General features: G+C 49.5%; 1 protein-coding gene across 6 annotated transcripts in view; it reads left to right on the plus strand.

Moving 5' to 3' along the window:
• ACD (ACD shelterin complex subunit and telomerase recruitment factor) overlaps positions 1-19,811 on the plus strand; it is a 1,158,043-nt gene that overhangs the window by 429,843 nt on the left and 708,389 nt on the right. For all 6 annotated transcript variants that reach the window (XM_069613510.1, XM_069613508.1, XM_069613512.1 and 3 more), the window contains one exon: positions 1,947-2,029. In XM_069613510.1, coding sequence (XP_069469611.1) covers positions 1,947-2,029 — 83 coding nt within the window. The remainder of the gene's footprint in view (positions 1-1,946; positions 2,030-19,811) is intronic.

Raw genomic sequence — 19,811 nt, forward strand, 5'->3', positions numbered from 1 at the left:
CTGCGATCAATTTGGCATTGCTGCACACATATCTATACACCCCCTGAACACCTCAATAGTCTTTAGAATGCAGCTATACCCCACGAAAATAATCAGCCTAGCTGCACACATAATCTCATACACAAGCTCCACCACCGCCAAAATGCAGTTACAGACGTCCTCAACCTTACTGCAAACATTCTACTGATCGCACACAACCACTGCAACACTCCTAGCATTAGAATGCAGCAGCACACAACGTAAACCGGACTGGCTGCACACAAACGGAGTGGACCCATGCACTATTTACTACTCTACTCCTCTCCACTGACCTGGACTAGGGCGTTCAGCCCACCGCAGTTTGAGATCATACCAATGGTATAAAAGGTGCTTTACAAACGCACAATAACATGAGATAGCTCACTTGTTTCCGAGTTTAATCAAAATCATGACTCACTTGTGTCCGGGTTTCATTCCTGACTCCTCACATTACACACTTGCAATCTCTGCTTTGCCTGGTATACTCTTCTGCCAGGGCTTTTAATGTGATTTCCTTTACACACTTGCAAACCTAACTCTGCCTGGTATAATCTCCTGCCAGGGCTTTTATGTGATTTCCTTTACACACTTGCAAACTTAGCTTTGTTACATTGACCTCTATTCTCTTTCAGTAATATTGAATCTCATAATCTCTTTCATTCACTTCACTGTCCTTTAACGTTCTCTGGTAGCGTTGCCGAACTGCCCCGGTATCCCAATCTCCCTCCTTAGGACTCAGTGGATTTCCGTGGCGTTCTCCCGTTTCCTCACAGTAAACAGAAAACGGTGGCTCAGCTTCCCGCCTCCACCTCGCAGGCTCACCGGCTTCACCGACTAGCTTCCAAGTCTGTCGCAGCTCCGGCCCGTTTGCGGAACTCTTGTCCATGTGCGGGCGGCGAAGGTGCTGCTCTTCGGTTCCCGTGGCCGCCAACCAGACTTGCCTTCTTCTGGTGCAGTCTCAGCCTTCTTCTTCTGGTGCTGTCTCAGTGTGGCAAACCATTTCTTGCACCCTCCCTCCTCCTGCCTTCCCCTTGAGCTGGCTGGTTCCTCGGACTTCTTTTCAGCAGTTCAGTAATCCCCCGGTCGATGCCGGAAGAACACAGCTTCCCCAGGTTGCTCTCTCTTCCACCATTCAGGTTCTGCCTTGTAAATGTCCCGGCACTTGTCATGCTCGTAACCACTAGAGCATGTTCTGCACTAATCAGCTTCATGGATCCTCATTGCTCCATTCAGCCTCCTTGCCTCAGGGTTCTCATATGCATGAAAATGTTGGGCAGTTCTTGGTTTTCTTCCCACATGATACTGGAAGAGGTTATTAGTAGGTTTTATGGGTAGTGGGAGGGAACTCTTACAATTAGCCATAAAAGCTTGAGATAAGGGGGAAACGTCCCTCAAAAGGAAAGGGGAGTACGTGTCTTCACCTGACATTGCCACGTTATCCCATGAGGGCCATTTCCCCCCATGTGATCCTCCTTCATATAGTTGCCCCCAGGATCAGGTAGCGTCTGCCGTCTCCTAGCCACATGGGGAGACCACCGCTGGGAAAGGAGTGATGACATCATCAGATTCATCACACATCCTAGAGCAGTTTGTATGCCTAAGTGACAGGTTTGTTTTTTATTATCTCTTAATGGCTAGATGTTTCCTAGTTCTATTTGTTTTTTCGAAAGGATGGAGAGTTTTGTCTAAAGAAAAGCAGAAATGTGCTTTTGTGTAGAAATAGATTTATGCGTTTAGAGATTCCACCAGTAGGTGGAGAAATTCACTGTTCATAATCTAACGAAGAAAACCATGATGGAACACTAGAGTTACTTGTCCTTTATTCTATACTCAGGTGCTGATTTAATGTTTCTGAAAGTTTTATTTCAACTTTCATGTCCATAAGATGTCAAACAAAGAATTGGTTAAAAAGGTTCTTTCCATTTCAGATTGACTGTGGATTTTATATCCGCATTGAGCACTTTCATATTCTGCCGATGGAACCGGATAGAGAGGACGATGGAATTAACTGGTAAGAAAACTTCTGCACATGGACCTTAGGCCGCTTCACCTTTCATCCTTACAGGCGGGTCCCATTCTATTTAACTATATTTATTTCCTCCTGCATCTATCCTCTGCCTCTCAGCTGTTTAGCATTCAGCTTAACACTAGATTTTCTTTTTCTTCTTTCAAGTAATATCTCACTAACCTTAGTCAGTGACAGGTCATTCTTTACTGTAGTCGTAGTAGTTGTACCTTTATGTGTTACCAATGGTATCGCCAATTACAACAATACATACAAAACAGTTCTACATTAATAAAATGCATAAGAAAATATAATCATTCTTAAAAGGTTATAAAAAGCTTCAAATAAGCCTTCTACATCATAATGTATCCTGCAATTAATAAGCACGATTATGTTATGTTATGTTACTTGGCATTTATATAGCTCTTTATATGCCATTGATATGACCTCAAAGCGCTGGTAGGTTGAACGCCCTTAGGAACCGTAGTTCTGGTCAGTAGAGAGAGATAGATTTGTAGGGTGCGTGGATGCACCAGATTTGTGTGCATCTGATGCAATTGCCAGTTGCTAGCTGTTAGGTGTGGTTCTGGAGATATCAGCTAGATGTGTGCAGTCTGGTGGGTGGACACCTAGACTGGGCTCTGGCTGCGTTAGGCCTGAAGGACGCATATGTGAGTGACCACATACTTGAACAGGATATCAGGAAACAGAGCGACACACGGATAGACACAGACAGGGTCTGGGATTACAGTGACAGGGGGGTGATACAGATATATAGCAACAACATGGAGAACAGGAGTGCAGTGTACACAGTGATACACGTGTGGGGCGTGTTAACATTTACATTCTTATTTCTATCCAGATGCAATTCACGCTAATGTTCACAGATCCAAGTGTGGGACATGCCAACATTTGCACTTCCATCCAGAAGCGACTCAGGCCAACGTTCACAATCCCGTCAGGATCTGGCACAGGCCAATGTTCACAGTTCATCCACTCCATCCACCCCATCCACTCCATACACTCCCTCCATTTCATCGATTCCATCCATTCTATCTGCCCAATTCCTCACCCCCACTCAGTCCGTTCCATCCATTTCATCCACTCGATCCATTCTATCCACTCTATCCATTCCATCCATTTTATCCATTACACCTATTCCATCCATTCTATCCATTTCATCCATTCCATCCACCTTATCCATTTCATCGATTCCATCCATTCTATCCATTCCGCCCACTCTATCCATTCCATCCACTATATCCATTCCATCAGTTTCATCCATTCCATCCACTCTATCCATTTCATCCATTCCATCCACTCTATCCATTTCATCCACTCTATCCATTTCATCCACTCTATCCATTCCATCCACTTCATCCATTCCATCCATTCTATCCATTTCATCCATTCCATCCACTCTATCCATTTCATCCATTCTATCCACTCTACCCATTCCATCCACTCTATCCATTCCATCCACTCTATCCATTCCATCCACTTCATCCATTCCATCCATTCTATCCATTTCATTCATTCCATCCACTCTATCCATTTCATCCATTCCTTCGGCTCTATCCATTTCATGCATTCCATCCACTCTATCCATTCCATCCACTCTATCCATTCCATCCACTCTATCCATTCCATCCACTCTATCCATTTCATCACTCTATCCGTTCCATCCATTTCATCCATTCTATCCATTCCATCCACTCTATCCATTTCATCCATTCTATCCATTTCATGCAATCCATCCACTCTATCCATTTCATCCATTCTATCCATTTCGTGCATTCCATCCACTCTATCCATTTCATCCATTCTCTCTATCCATTTCATCCATTCCATTTACTCTATCCATTCCATCCACTCTATCCATTCCATCCACTCTATCCATTCTATCCATTCCATCATCCATTTCATGCACTCTATCATCCACTCTATCCGTTTCATCCATTCCATCCACTCTATCCGTTTCATCCATTCTATCCATTTCATGCAATCCATCCACTCTATCCATTTCATCCACTCTATCCATTTCATGCATTCCAACGACTCTATCCATTTCATCCACGCTATCCATTTCATCCATTCCATTTACTCTATCCATTCCATCAGTCCATCCACTCTATCCATTTCATGCATTCCATCCACTATCTATTTCATCCACTCTATCTATTTCATCCACTCTATCCATTTCATCCATTCCATTTACTCTATCCATTCCATCTATTTCATCCATTCCATCCACTCCATCCGCTCTATCCATTCCATCCGCTCTATCCATTCCATCCGCTCTATCCATTCTATCCACTCTATCCATTGCATCCACTCTATCCATTGCATCCATTCCATTGACTCTATACATTCCACCCATTCCATCCACTCTACCCATTCCATCCACTCTATCCATTTCATTCCATCCACTCTATCAATTTCCTCCATTCCTTCGGCTCTATCCATTTCTTCCAGTCCATCCACTCTATCCATTCCATCCGCTCTATCCATTTCATGCATTTCAGCCACTCTATCCATTCCATCCAATCTATCCATTTCATCCACTCTATCCGTTTCATCCACTCTATCCGTTTCATCCATTCTATCCATTCCATCCACTCTATCCATTTCATCCATTCTATCCATTTCATGCAATCCATCCACTCTATCCATTTCATCCACTCTATCCATTCCATCCACTCTATCCATTCCATCCATTTCATGCACTCTATCATCCACTCTAATCCTTTCATCTATCCACTCTATCCACTCTATCCATTCCATCCGCTCTATCCATTCCATCCACTCTATCCATTCCATCCACTCTATCCATTCCATCATCCATTTCATGCACTCTATCATCCACTCTATCCATTCCATCCACTACATCTATTTCATCCACTCTATCTAATTTGGCAGTTGTGGTGGTCTTAAAACTCTGTGCCTATGGAGCCTAGCTTCCTATATAAAATTGCTGACTGCATTGCAAACTATTTTCAAATTTGAACATCAACAAAAAGTGAATGGCTCGTGATACAGTGCTGATATGAATTTCTTTGAATAAAGGAAACAGCCACATGACTCTAATCTACTGTTGAAAAAGGCAATAAATCATTAGATGGTCAATTTATTCCATCTGCTATGGGGCACACTTAGTAGACAAGCTGTAATTTCCCAACTAACGTCATCAGTGGCAAGGTTTGCTCTGTACATTTCAAATACAAAGATCAGAGCTCAGTTGTTCTCATCTGGATGGTTCGAACCTGGATTGGTTTTGATTACCAGATAGTCCATGTAAGTGTTGAGATAAGCATCCTATTGGTTGCAATTCCACAACACATTCTCCAATATGCACATTTATCTAGGCTCCTGTTGATTATAATTCTGCAATACTTGCTCCATTATCTAGGTTCGTGTCACTAAGAATTATATTTTCTGGACAGTTCCAGATATGAGTCCAATGCACAAAACTGGCAACTTTACATGCTTAAACCAGCAGAGCGTAAAGGTTATTGGTGTTCTTTTCATTTCATTTAGTAATAGTCTAGTCTATAATAGTAATAGTTTATAATCATCATTGTCCAGTGTAGGGAAGGCATGGTATCACAAATATGACACTGACACAATGGGCACAGTTTGTAAAACTTTTATTGAAATTGTTGGGGCTGGAGAAACTCCTACTTTGCCCTATAACTAAGATAGGAGTAGTCTCGACCATCAAATAATAAATAACGCAGTCCTAGTGGAGTCTGTCAAATCAAAATGGCCTATGCTACCAAAACCTAATGCCTGCCCTATCTCTTGTAAAAAAAAAAGTGTAAAAATGAGAAATGTATGCAAAAGGATAAATCAGTGTTCAAATGATGTGGTTGAAACAGCTCTCCTCCCCACGTTATGCCTCACAGAGTAAGGCGGTCCATGTAGGCAGGATGACACACTCTGGCACAGCTTCCAACACAATACACAGTTTGAAGCCGTGGATCGCGGCCCGCCTGGCCTTCCACGGTAAAGTCTCTTCCAAAATAAGGTTTCAACCAAATCATTCACAAAGATCCCCCTCGGTCAGGCTCAGACCTTTCACCACACAGTTCTCGTAGGTCCCCCTCTGTCAGGCTCAGATCCCTCACGATAAGGTTCAACGCAAACTTGCAAGGGGGCTCCCTTCCCCAAGCTTATTATACTGTGGGTCTGGCTCGGACCACTTCAGATATCGAATGTGCGTGGCTTTCTTTACAGACCACCGCAGGACCACTTCGACTCAAAAGTTCCCGGTTTAACTTTCACACTTCCCTTCTCTAGGAATGTTTCTTCTTTATTTCACTTTTGCTGTTCATTCACTTTCTCGCTTTAAACAAAGTAGCTTTCACTGAGACTTTCGAGTGGGCTACTTCCTTTCAATGGACCACTCTGTTACTTAGCATCGCTGAATTTCACAGCTGTCCTATACATCAAAGTTCACTCACAGGTCTGCCTTTCTTCGTGTCTCATCCATACACGTGCAGCCTTCACTTGCGATATAATGTTTCTATTTCAAACTTTAACACACACCGGTCTCTCAGGTCACTTACCAACTCACCGTCTGTGTGCGTCTTTTTCTGGGTTTTGCGATTTCTAATTCACACATCAGGGTTAGTACCACAGGCTTGGCCTTTCCTCCTCAACTCACCCGTTCACTCGGAAGGGTCGCTGGCCTCCTTGAAACACAATGCAGTCTGCAGTAGGGAACTCTTGGGACTTTCTACCCACAGCTCTCGTCCCCAAGTCCGTCGCTCTGCTCCAGTAGGTTTGCTTTTGTCCCGGAAGTTCTGCTTGTACTTGTGTTCAACCTTGCTCACAGTGTGTCTTTCGGTGTTGCCTTTTATCCACGTGAGGAGAGCTAATTTGTCTCAGGTGTATGCACTTGAAGTCAAGTGCCTGACTGTCATAAATCACCCAAGTATCTTATGAAAAGGATACGGGAACCATAAAGGATACAATTGGTAGGGCTCTTCCGGATCCTTGATGAATCACACAGCTTGACAGTAATGAAGTCAAAATTAGACCTTCCAAATGATACAACTCTCTGACTAGTAAAACAGGCAGAGAGAGGGATCACTGGAAAGGGCGTGGGAACATCATTGGAAGTCAGCCTAGGATACAATAAAGTATAATGAGAAAGTGTCCCAACTTAAACTCTCACTAATAGCACAGCAATAGCTCCTAGTACAACACTAACCTGTAGACTTGGAAATTGAGGCTCTGCCAACAAGTCTCTGAAGAAATCCAGGAATTGAACAACGACAAAAGTAGGGAAGGTTCTCCAGCATGGGGTCTGGCATGGATTCACATGCTCATGAATATTCCCCGCCGTCAGGCCGGGAATCCTCGGTATAGAACAAATCAGTATCAGTTTCGTTTCTGATCTGTCTTTCTTAGTAGTAACCAATCACTGGTCTCTGGGTCATACTGACCCCAGCCAATGACTGCCCTCTCCCTAAGCCCCGCCTCTGGCAGCCATCCTTAGATTTTTACCGCACGTTCAAGTGTTGGGAGTCCTCGTGCTGTAGCTCTCGAACTTTTGCTGCGTTTTCGCATTTTTTCATGAGATTTTTTCTCATTTTTCGGTTAAATAGAGCCTCAAGCTCCACCGTTTTTACATCCGATTAACGGGGACCCGTTTCGGAGTTTTCTACGCCCCTCAAGGGTGAAGATTTCATCGAGTTACGCTTTTGGAGGATTCCAGAAGTTCCGAGGCCTACCCCGGACATGGCCCAGGAGAAAGGAAGCTCGACGCCCAGGAAGCTGTTCAGGACCTGCCCTGGATGCCAGCTTCAGAATGTGTTCAAGGAGGACGAGCATTCGTTATGCCTCTACTGTCTCCATGAGGACAAGACGCACGTGGAGAAGGACTGTGCGTTTTGTGGGAACATGTCGGAGCGGACCATGAAGGATCGCCACCTCCGTCTCGCCAACTGGCTGGAAGGTAAGAGCCCGTCAGGTGAGAAGAAGAAGAAGTCTGAGCGGTCTTCTAAGTCCTGTGAGGGCACCCCGGCGACGGGGGCCCAACAAAAAGCCAAGCACCGCGAGTCCGCAGGCACCGGGAGCGCCGAACGGTCGGGCTCCTTGGCTGCCAGGCAGGGCGCATCCTCCCCGTCACCATCAACCACGAGCCAACGCTCTGGCTCGGGTAAGAGGCAGTCCGAGAACCCGGCGAAGCTTCTGGAGAGGCCCCGGTCGATCTCGAAGATTCCGGCAGAGGGGGAGCGAGGCTCGGACCCTTCCCCCAAGGTGAAGGCCCCAGGTGTGCAGAAGGTGAAGATGGCCTTAATTAACCCTGCTAAGACCTCGATTGAGGATGTTGCAGCGGCCCTGGCTCAGCCTGTGGAGGTTACGCCAGTGGATGCAACCTCAGGATCCAGAGTCCCCCTGCCACTGTGGAGGGAGTTGTCTTTCAGGCCCATCGAGAAGACCCCCACGAAGTCCCCGTTGGAAAAGGAGGGGGAGGGGCAGGTGGCCATCGTGGATATGGACACAACCTCTGAAGAAGAGCTCATCGAAGTCGTGGAGGAGGCCCAGCCCGTCGGGAGGGATCCCGACGAGGGCGACGATGAGAGCAATGGTGTCGCCGATGAGGTTCCTCAAGAACCCTCGCGCCCGTCGTTTCCGGTGCCGCAGGACAATTCGGCGGCCATTTTGTCAGGGATTCAGTCCTTATGCTCGGAGATAAGGACAAGGTTGCCCCTCCCCCCGACGGAGGTACCTGAGCCAGACCCGACAGGGGAACTGGAGCCGGGACCTTCGGAAAGTCCACCGCATAAGAAGAGGAGGACGCATCCTCCGCCACCTCTCACACCTCTGCGGCCTGCTCTGCCTTCCCCCCGGTCAACTACCCACAGGATGATACAGGCACAGACACGGCTACGACAGGTACAGATGACGACGGAGGCGACGACGGAACATGTCCCCCGTCTCCCCCTGCTCGGGCGTCACCGCCCGACGAAATTGGATCCTTCCATGCCATGATTTCCAGGGCATCCGAGCTCTTCCAGCTGTGCCCCGAAGAGAAGAAAAAGGAAGGGTTCCTTTACCAACGGCGCGAGGCTATACCACTTCTGGATGACATCTGGGATGAGGGGCTCTCCCTCCTCAAGAACCCTGCCACGGCGCCTGCAAAGAGGGACCGGTACGAGAAGTACCGGGTCCCTGACGCTGCCCCCTTGTGCCTTCGGGCGCAACCTACCCCGGATTCGGTCGTCTCGGCGGCAGCAAAGAAGAAAGCTGGGGGGCATCGGCCTCAACATCAACTTCCCCGCCGGACGGCGAGGGCAGGAAGCTGGAACTATCAAGGCGGCCAACGCCCTGGCTATCATAGCCCGCTACGACAGGGAGTTGTGGTTTAAAATTGCCCCTCTATTGGACTTCCTTACGGACGCCAAAAGGGCTGAGGCCCCTGAAATCTTACAGGAAGGTGAGATTGCTTCGGACCACGCCATCACAGTGGCAACGGACATCGCCGACACCGGTTTCCATCAGTTGGGCAACGGCGTTTGCCTGAGACGACGAGGGGAATTCCGCCAGGACGTACAAACCAAAGTTTTGGACATGCCCTTTGATGGAAACAACCTGTTTGGGAAGGCGGTTGATGAGTCCCTTCAGGCTATCAAGACAGACACGGGGACTGCCCGAGCACTGGGAGTGCTCCAACAACGACGGCCGTCCTTTCGGAGCGAAGGAGGCAGACAAGGTGCCTCAAAGGAATCCGGCAGTGGCTCCTCGACGTACCGCCAAGCGGCAAGATCTTCGTCTCAGGAGGCCTACAGCGAACGCGGCAAGTCAGGTGGTGCCCGTCGTCGTCGACAGGGAGGTCAAGGAGGCAAGGTGGCCTCCAAACAAGATTGAACCGACCGTGGGGTCGGGCCCCCGCTGAAGCACCCCAGTGGGAGGCTGGCTGATGAGGTTTGTCAGCGTGTGGGAGTCCATCTCCACCGACCGTTGGGTGCTGGACGCCCTGGCCCAAGGGCATGCCCTCGAGTTCCAGAAGAAGTGCCCTCGCGTTCCACCCATGGCCAGGGAGGAAAATCACGTCCCTCAACTACTGTTGGAAGTAAAGGCGATGCTCAAGAAAGGTGCCATCGAGCTCGTCCCAAAGAGGCTTTGGGGCTCCGGAGTTTACTCAAGGTACTTCCTCGTAAAGAAGAAGACAGGAGGATGGCGTCCCATCCTGGACCTGCGTCGACTGAACAAGGACATCAAGGCACAGAAGTTCTGGATGGTCACCCTCCAGCACGTGCTGGGACAGCTGGAGGAGGGCGATTTCCTGTCGTCGTTGGACTTGGAGGATGCGTACTTCCACATCCCCAGTCTAAAAAGACACTGAAAGTTCCTCAGGTTTGTGGTCCAAGGGCGGCACTACCAGTTCAAGGCCCTCCCGTTCGGATTGAAGTCGGCACCCAGGGTGTTCACCAAGTGCCTCGCACCGGTGGCAGCGCGGCTGCGCCTGCAGGGGATCCACGTCTACCCCTACCTGGACGACTGGCTCATCCGGGCAAAGACAAGGGAGCTTGCCGTGGAGCACACTGCGAAGATCGTCCAGCTGCTCACGGATCTGGGGTTCTCCATCAACTTTCCGAAATCCCACCTGGTCCCGTCGCAGGTCGCCCTGTTTCTGGGAGCCAAGCTCGACAAAGTGGCGCGGCTGGCCTCACCGTCAGAGGAAAGGACCAGGACCATCCTGGGCAAGGTGCAGCGTCTGCTGGCCACCGACATGGCCAGGGTAAGATCTATCAAGTCCCTCCTCGGGATGATGTCCTCCTGCATTTATCTGGTGCGCCTTTGCAGACTTCGGATGCGCCCCTTACAAGAGTTCCTCGACGCCCGCTGGGTCCAGTCGACGGGCAGCTTCGAGGACAGGATCCCACTCAACAAGACGTTCTGTCAGGTGATCCGGTGGTGGGGTACCCGCTCTCATTTGTCGGCGGGCACGGACTTTCAGACCCCAGCTCACCAGGTGATGGTGACGACGGATGCCTCCCTGAAAGGTTGGGGAGCGCACTCCGGAGATCTTCACGCGAGAGGCCTTTGGTTCCCGGAGGAGAAGTCACTCCACATCAACATCTTGGAGCTCTGCGCAGTGTTCTGGGCCCTCAGGTCTTTTCTTCCGTCCCTCAAGGGCAAGGTGGTGAGGATCTTCACCGACAACACCACCACGATGTTCTACATCCGGAAGCAGGGCGGAACCAGATCCCCTGCCCTATCGAAGGAAGCCCAGGATCTGTGGCATTGGGCTGTCGCCCAAGAGATGTTTCTGGTGCCTTTTCATCTGGCAGGAATAAAAAACACTGTCGCCGACTCACTCAGCAGAAAGCTGCGCTCGTGCCACGAGTGGGAACTACGCCAGGATCAAGTGGATCGACACTTCCGACGATGGGGCGAACCCCAGATCGATCTCTTTCTGACGGCGACAAACTCCAAGTGCCTGAGGTTCGCCAGCAGGTTCCCCCAGCCGAGGAGCATGGGCGATGCTTTCTCGTTCCCCTGGGACGGCCTATTTCTTTATGCGTTCCCTCCGTTGCTGCTCTGGCTCATCAACCAGCTCAAGAGGTCCCGGTGAAGGATGATCCTCGTCGCACCGGCGTGGCCGAGACAGATCTGGTTCCCGGACCTTCTGGACTTTTCAGCATCCACACCAGTCAAGCTGCCATCAGACGCGGATCTTCTCTCCAGAGAAGGAGGCGCCATTCTTCATCACAACCCAGAGTCACTGAACTTGCAGGCCTGGCTCCTGCAGCACTAGAGTTTGGAGGGTACGACATCCCAGCCGACTGCAGAGAGGTTCTTGCAAAGGCCAGGGCGTACTCAACTCTCAAGTGCTACGGACATAAATGGAAGAGGTTCTCTGTCTGGTGCCGTGCGCAGAAGATTAACCCTCTGCGTATTACGGCCCCTCAAGTATTGCCGTACCTACTGTCATTGGCCAAGGCTGGACTAGCTCACGCTTCCATCAAGATGCATCTGGCCTCCATCTCACGATACACCAGAACTACAGGACGGGCGTCCTTGTGGTCTTAACGGCTGGTGAAGGAATTTATGAAAGGATTGTTCCGATCATTCCCGCTGGTGAAGGCCTCTTCCCCAGCGTGGTAGCTCAACGTGGTGCTGACTAGGCTCATGGGGGCCCCATTTGAGCCTATGCATTCGGCACCGTTGAAGTTTCTGTCGTGGAAGACAGCATTTCTCGTGGCCATTACCTCCGCACGACGAGTGGGAGAGATCCAGGCCCTATCTTGCAAGCCACCATACTTGACTTTTCATGACACAAGGGTGGGGCTGAGGACGCACCCCTCCTTCATGCCCAAGGTTGCCAGTTTTCTTCCCGTCGCCTTTGTCGCAGGCTGAGAGGACTCTGCACTCGCTGGACGTAGCTAGAGCACTGAAGTTCTACGTGGACTGCACAAAGATTTTTCGGAAGACATCACAGCCGTTTGTAAACTTTGGACCTGTGAATCGAGGGAAGGCTCTCTCGAAGGCCTCAATTTCCAGATGGCTCTACGGCTGCATCATGCACTGTCACCGGTTGGCAAACCGACCGCTGCCCGGCCATCCGAGAGCCCACTCGACCAGAGCGATCGCTGCTATCACGGCGTTCCTATCTGGTGTGCCCCTGCTCGACATCTGCAGGGCTGCGACGTGGAGGTCGACGCACACCTTTACAAGATTCTACTGCATCGATCGGGACTCCAGGGAGGAGTCCAGGGTCGGCCAAGCAGTGCTGCCCAACCTGTTCGCTTAAGGTGAGCCTGGTGAGGAGGTAAGAGATGCTTAATGTTGAGTTTTTTGTATTGCTTAATGTTGAGACTGTTGCCACCTCCCGTGGTTGTGCATGTGTATACTGCTATGTATTCTTATATTCATGAGCATGTGAATCCATGCCAGACCCCATGCTGGAGAAGGAACAAGTTACTTACCTGTAACTGTTGTTCTCCAGCATGGGTCTGGCATGGATTCACATGCGAACCCCCCCGCCTACCCCTCTGCGGCTCTTCACTTGGTCATACTGCCACTTTACGTGCTACCAAATCTGAGGGTTGCTGCCAGAGGCGGGGCTTAGGGAGAGGACAGTCATTGGCTGGGGGCGGTATGACCCAGAGACCAGTGATTGGTTACTACTAAGAAAGACAGATCCGAAACGAAACTGATACTGATTTTTTCTATACCGAGGATTCCCAGCCTGACGACGGGGAATATTCATGAGCATGTGAATCCCTTATGATTATGATAAGATGTGAGCATCTTATCCCGAATGGCACAAGCTCATGCTAGATACCGGGTTGGTGCACCACAGGATTGCGTCCAAAGTACTGTGCACAATCACCTTCAAATAAACAGTTGTTGGCAATACTTCCTTTCCCACATAGAACATAAATAATGACCTGTTATCTCATCGCAGGTGCCAGGGATTAAATCCAAAACGAAGCACAACTTGCGCGTGGAATTACACGTTTAAAGAGTTCAGAAAATCCTGTGCAGCTGTACACACGACCAATTTCCACGCAGCCAGGAAAGCCGCACGTTAAGAGTTCCAGAACCAGCGTGTGTTTTAACACGCACCAAAGTACACACAGCTAGAACAGCCGCACTTGAAGAGTTCAGAAAAACCGCGTGGAGTTTTACACGTGACACAAGTACATGCAGCCAGGACAGGCGCACTTGAAGAGTTCAGGAAACTGCGTGGGGTTTTACACGCGGCAAAACTACACGCAGCCAGGACAGCCACGCTTGTAGAGTACAGAAAACCGCATGTGGTTTTACACGTGACAAGCTTACACGCAGCCAGGAACGCAGCACGCGAAGATATCAGGAACCCGCGTGTGTTTATACATGCAACTGAAGTACACGCAGACAGGGATGCCAGAACTCACGTGTGAAGGGAAAGCCGTCCGTTGGTCTTCTAATGGACGACTGCCGAAAGTAGCGTGTAAAAAAATAAACGTGAACAGGAAAAACTGTCGTAACTTCTTGAATGCAGCTCCAGGAGTTCGCGTGTCGAAGTAACATGCAGGGGAAATCCAAAGATGTAACTGAAGAGATGTGAGGGCGCAGATCAAGGGTTCAGCTACCAAATGCCATGTTGGTTCAATCAGAAGCAGCGAGCAACGCTGCTTATGAACGTAATGCAGTAACACACGTGACTACCCTGAAACACATGAATTCAACAACATGAATAATGCAAACGTCATTTTCCAGGCAGGATATCAAACAACCTCCTTTTAGAATAGAAAGGTCTGGCAATTCTATGAGCATAACCCGTTCTGTGTGAAGACATTGTTCCAGGTCCAGAGGTAATATGTCTACCATGCATGACACTGACCCAATTAACAGGACATGTCCAGTACGATGTATGAGAATTAGTCTTGTTACTCTGTCACCCTCTTCCTCGGCCCAGTGTTTGTGTAAAAAGGGGGTAGGGGCGTTGGGACCTCAGAGTATCCTAAAAAATAGGATGGGGTAGATGAACAAAAAAGGGGGGACTACCGCGTCTCACCATTGGATGCCTCACCCCCACTCGCCGAAGACCCCTCACCCAGGTGATCCTCCCGCACTGGCCCACCCCCAGGTTCTGGATCCAAAGGTGATGGCCGCACCCTGGCCACCTGAGAGATCCCCGGGGACTAGCGGGTGAGACACCCTCTGGTTTCTCACACCAGCCACTGCCAGATGCAAATCCACATCATTAATGGCAGATGGGCAATCTGCGCATAATTCCTTCTTATGACAATTTCTGAGTGCGATAAGGTCAATGGTTTAGTACCAGTAGCCAATAGGCTAAAAAATGCATTCTCTGCTTTTTGCCAATTGTGTTAAATATGCTTAGTCCTGCAATTGACCACCTTAAAAACCTGTTGAATGGCTTTTGTCAAGTAGATTGTTAGGACAAACGTTATTGCGCCACTTCTAGGCTGACCATGGAGTCTCTGCATACCACGTTTTTTGGGGGAGGCTCAGAGTCGCTCACTGACTTTGTGGTGTTCAACTGCCCCTAGTGGTTATACCTAGGTCCTAATAGTCATACTGTTTAATAGCCTCCAATGTTGCTTGCAACCTGAAAGGAATGTCAACCCTACCTTCATGGCCTTTGTTTTGTCAGCATTGATGACCAGGTCAATTGTAGAAAGAATCAAATGCTGTCACAGGTTCTTTAGAAACATTTCTGTCCTGACCATCAGCACTCCATCAACAGCATGAAATACAATTGGCCAAAGGCACCAAAAGATAATTTGGTGCCTGCGTTGCTGTCTGAGGGAGCCTCCTACTGCTGCACTACGCTGCAGTGCTACTGTCACTTTAAGAACGTCTGAACTCCTTATCTTGCGTGGTTCAGACGCAGAGTCCTGAGGAGAGTCCAGTCACTCGCCAGTCAGTTGACAGCAGGTGACCGGCAGGTGACAATGGAGAAAGGGACGGACTCTGTAACAAAGAAAGGCCTCCGAATACTGGCAGGACATGATGAGGCAGGTGCAAGAGAGGCCGGGGATTCGACAAGGATAAGGGCACTCGGAAGTGGCATGCTTATGAGCCAATATCTTCTAAAGCCTCTGCCCATACCAGTGCTGCAAGTTCTGATGCTTGTTAATCTGCTTAGAATCGCATGCTCTGCATATAGTCCGACATCCAGTGGTAACCGCAGAGTATTGCTTCTTGTCTTTCGGGGACTGAAAGGGGACGTCGGCATAGGCGTGTCAGTAACACTATCCTTAACGTGACGTGTAGTGTACCCAAAATCCCTCACGTGCCTAAGATTGTTTTTTTCCACCCAGATAACTGGTCACCGTATAGCTGAGCTCTTTCAAAAGAGACATTGTTTATCTTCTATACCGACTTGTCGGTTATTCCCTGTTAAGTCACTTCAGTCACAAGAACATCTTCGACGAAGACTTTGGGGGATTCGTCTATGGTGGTGGATTTCAGCGCCTAAGATCCGGCGGCTGGACTTTCCACGTGGTCGGGCCCTCTGGCCGACCTTTACAGTAGGGAGAGTGGGGTCAGGGTGGCCATATTTTCGGTATGTCTTTCCTCCTTTCCCTCCTTTACCCTTTTGGTCTGGTCATCTTCCCCTTTGGCTATGGAAAGGACTCTTTTTAGGTTCTGCCATAAGTGTAGGGTCAGATATCCTTGGAAGGACGAACACAGGACGTGCAACGCCTGTCTCCCCCTAGAGCACAATGAAAAGCAGTGTGCGGCCTGCAAACTCCTTCAGCCTAAGACCCTTAAGGAGCGCTGTGTAAAGCGGTGGGCCGCCTACGGTATGTCACTAGTGGAAACCCCTTCCCCCACCGCCACACCCGCTAAGAGTGACAGGGGCACCTCACATGACCAAACATCCGTTGTGGATGTAATAGACCTCGAGGCTGACACTCTAGATCCGCCACGCCCGTCCCCGACCCTTTAAGGCCTGACTCTGGTCTCGCTGCAGGGACCACACCCAGCGACAGTGGCGTACATGCACATCACACTAAGCATACAACCCCTACACCGGTTTCGACGTCCTCGTCAAAAAAGGTGAGAGCGCCAACAGGGCCGCTGAAAATTTCGACGGTTTCCTCGGATCGCGCAGATCCAAAGCCTTCCCCGCATCCGCAACAGCGTCATGCGACTGGGCAATCTAAATCAAGTAAGGGTGCTACTCCAAAAACTCACATGTCGAAGCGTGGAAATCCGATGCTGCGACGGTCCCGAAGGCCGCGGTAGGCCCGAAAGTTAAGAATAGGCCGCTAGTCGAAAAACCGACCGCTAGGCCCTCTAACGCTGCAGAAGGTAAATTACCTACCAATAGGCCATCGGAGCAATTATCTCACGCCGATTCAGTGGTTATCGAAGACAGCATCGAGAAGATTACGGCAGCGGTAGGACTTATCCCGATTCCGCCTAATATTATGGGGCAAGCCGCGTAAAAATCCTCGGATGCGGTTTGGGACCCCGATTCTCACAATACTTATGAAGATAGCCAAGAGCCTCTTTCTGACACCCTAAGAGGCTCTTTTCGATGCCGTAGGGCAGAAAACAACGTTTTTCCTCCCGTAGGCCCGTCTCGGTCCTCTAAATGGACTAGACAGAAATTCGAAGGGTGTATGGACCGGCTGGAGAGAATTATCAGTTTTTCTGATCATCCATCCCCGAAAAGGTCTCTTGGGGAGCCTAACCCTCAATTTTCTTTTCACTATCGAGAAGATCAACCTTCTGTCCCAGTCCAACATGAAGACATAGTCCACTTGGACACCTATAGGGACATTTACAATGAAGAGGAAGAAGCTTCATTTCTACAAAATTATGAGGAGGAACAGCAGGGTACCACAGACAATTGGGAAGAAACCCAGCAGGAGGGAACGGACCCATGGACACTGCCACATCAAGATCAAGATACTTATGTATTGTGTTTGGACTCTCCTCCGTCCACCCCGGCTCGTCAGGCCTCGCCGGTTGATGACCAGATGGCCTTCAACTTTATGTTGAAAAAGGCAGCTGAACATTTTCAGATCTTGACTCAAGAGGCAGTACCTGAACAGGATTTTGCAGTGGATATCCTTAATGAAAAACCTCCATCTAGCCAAGCCATTCCCCTCCTTAATTCCTTCAAGAGAAGGTTGGCCCCCTCCTTGGTATCACCAGCTCAAACCCAGGCAGTGAACCCAAGAGTTGAAAAATTGTTTCGGCTGTCTCCATCCGGCCCTCTATACATTAAAGGGCACGCCATCCCCGACTCACTGGTATACCACCCGAAAAAGGACAGGGGCACCCCTTGCCACGGGGCAAGCACCTCCAGACAAGGAATCCAAGAGACTGTATGCTCTAGGCAAACGAGTTACCTTGACGGCCACATACACTACGCGGATAGCAAATAATACCACGCTATTGGCAAGCTATGCTGACACTCAGTGGAATCTGCTCCAGGAAGGCCTCCAAGAGGTTCCAGAACCCGTCAGAGCCAAACTTCTCGCTATTATAGTCGAGGGAAGACAGGTGAATCAGAATGTGATTAAAAACACCCTGGACACTGCCGAAACAGCAGGCAGGTCTCTTGCCCAAGGTACCCTACTAAAAAACACGATTGGCTCCGTACTTCGGGTTTAAACCCGAAACTCAGGCGTCTCTCATTAATAAGCCTATTGAGGAAGCTAACCTCTCGGGAAAGCGGTTGATGAGGCATTGGAAACAGCCAGGAAAGAGCATGAGATTCTTAAGTCTCTGCAACAGATCACAAAAAAACCTTCCCCCCCAGAGAGGTAACCACTCTCATCGGTCCTTTCGAGAGAAGTCCCGTGCAGGTCAAAACAACTATTGCACTGGGAATTTCAACACAGGACAAACTTCAGGAAGCCCCGCATACTACCTTTCAAGAGGTCAGCGACGCGGCAAAAGGCAGAAGTAGAGGCTACAATCCTAGAGGAGCCGCAGCCTCTGGTCAAAAATGACCACCAGATCCAGGTCCCCTCCCATGTCACCCCGGTCGGGGGGCGATTAACATCTTTCCTCATGGCATGGGAGGGGATAATGGTCTCCCACGGGTACTGCGTGGAATTCGCCCGACCTCCACAGTTCAGAGTGCCACACTCACAGCGCCTTTCACCGTACCATCTGCAGATCCTGAATCAAGAAGTGGAAGCCCTGCTGGGAAAGGACGCCATAGAAGTCGTCCCTATTCTTCAGGTAAACAAGGGTATTTACTCAGTGTACTTCCTTGTACCCAAAAATGACCTGACCATGCGCCCTGTTCTAGACCTGCGCCCAGCGAACAAGTTCATAAACCCCAGAAGTTTTGCATGGTAACACTACAAGAAGTGATCCCACTGCTGAAACAGGGGGACTACATGGCAACATTGGACATGAAAGATGCATACTTTCATATTTCAATGTTGCCAGCGCACAGGAAATATCTAAGGTTCATGGTAGAGGTACTCCCCTTCGGCATTGCCTCAGCGCCAAGGGTGTTTACCAAAGTCCTGGCAGTGGCTGCAGCACACCTGCGCAGACTATCCGTCCCAGTTTACCCTTACCTCGATGACTGGCTCATCACAGGGGACTCTTAGAACACATCTTTTGAACACCCAACAAACATTAGATCTTCTTTTCAGTCTGGGTTTCTCAATCAACGAAAAGAAATCCAGTCTAGTCCCCAGTCAAACAAAATAATTTCTGGGAGCTCTAATTCGGACGGAAGACGGCCTCGTCTTCCCCTCCAATGAGAGGTTTCAGAACATGCTTTTCCAGATCCCTCAATATGTAGCCAGTCGGGAGGTGACGGTTCACAAAGCCATGCGCTTGCTAGGAATGATGGTGTCATGCATATGCTTGGTTCCAAACGCGCGGCTGCACATGCGTTCCATACAAGAGTGGCTCAACAGCCAGTGGTGTCAGGCCAGCGGACAATGGGAGGATCTGGTAGTTGTCTCGCCAGCCCTCGTTCTCTTTCTGCAGTGGTGGTCAACAGAAAAACTATTGAAGGGGAAGACCTTCACCACCCCTGCAGTGGAAGCCACTCTCATGACGGGTGCATCTCTCATGGGGTAGGGGGCTTACCTGCTTTAGCAGACAGCACATGGAGTGTGGTCCCCTCGGGTAACGTCCAACCATATAAATTTACTGGAGCTATTAGCGGTGTTCAAGGCATTGAAGGCCTTTCAGATGCAACTGCAAGGGAAGACAGTGCTGATTCTAACGGACAGCACTGCAGCAATGTATTACCTGAACAGACAGGGGGCACCCACTCTCCAGGGCTATCCAAGCTGTCCCAGAACATTTGGATATGGGCTCTCAG

Source organism: Ambystoma mexicanum, chromosome 5p, assembly GCF_040938575.1.
Source record: "Ambystoma mexicanum isolate Mex_15411 chromosome 5p, UKY_AmexF1_1, whole genome shotgun sequence".
NCBI classification, from domain to species: domain Eukaryota; kingdom Metazoa; phylum Chordata; class Amphibia; order Caudata; family Ambystomatidae; genus Ambystoma; species Ambystoma mexicanum.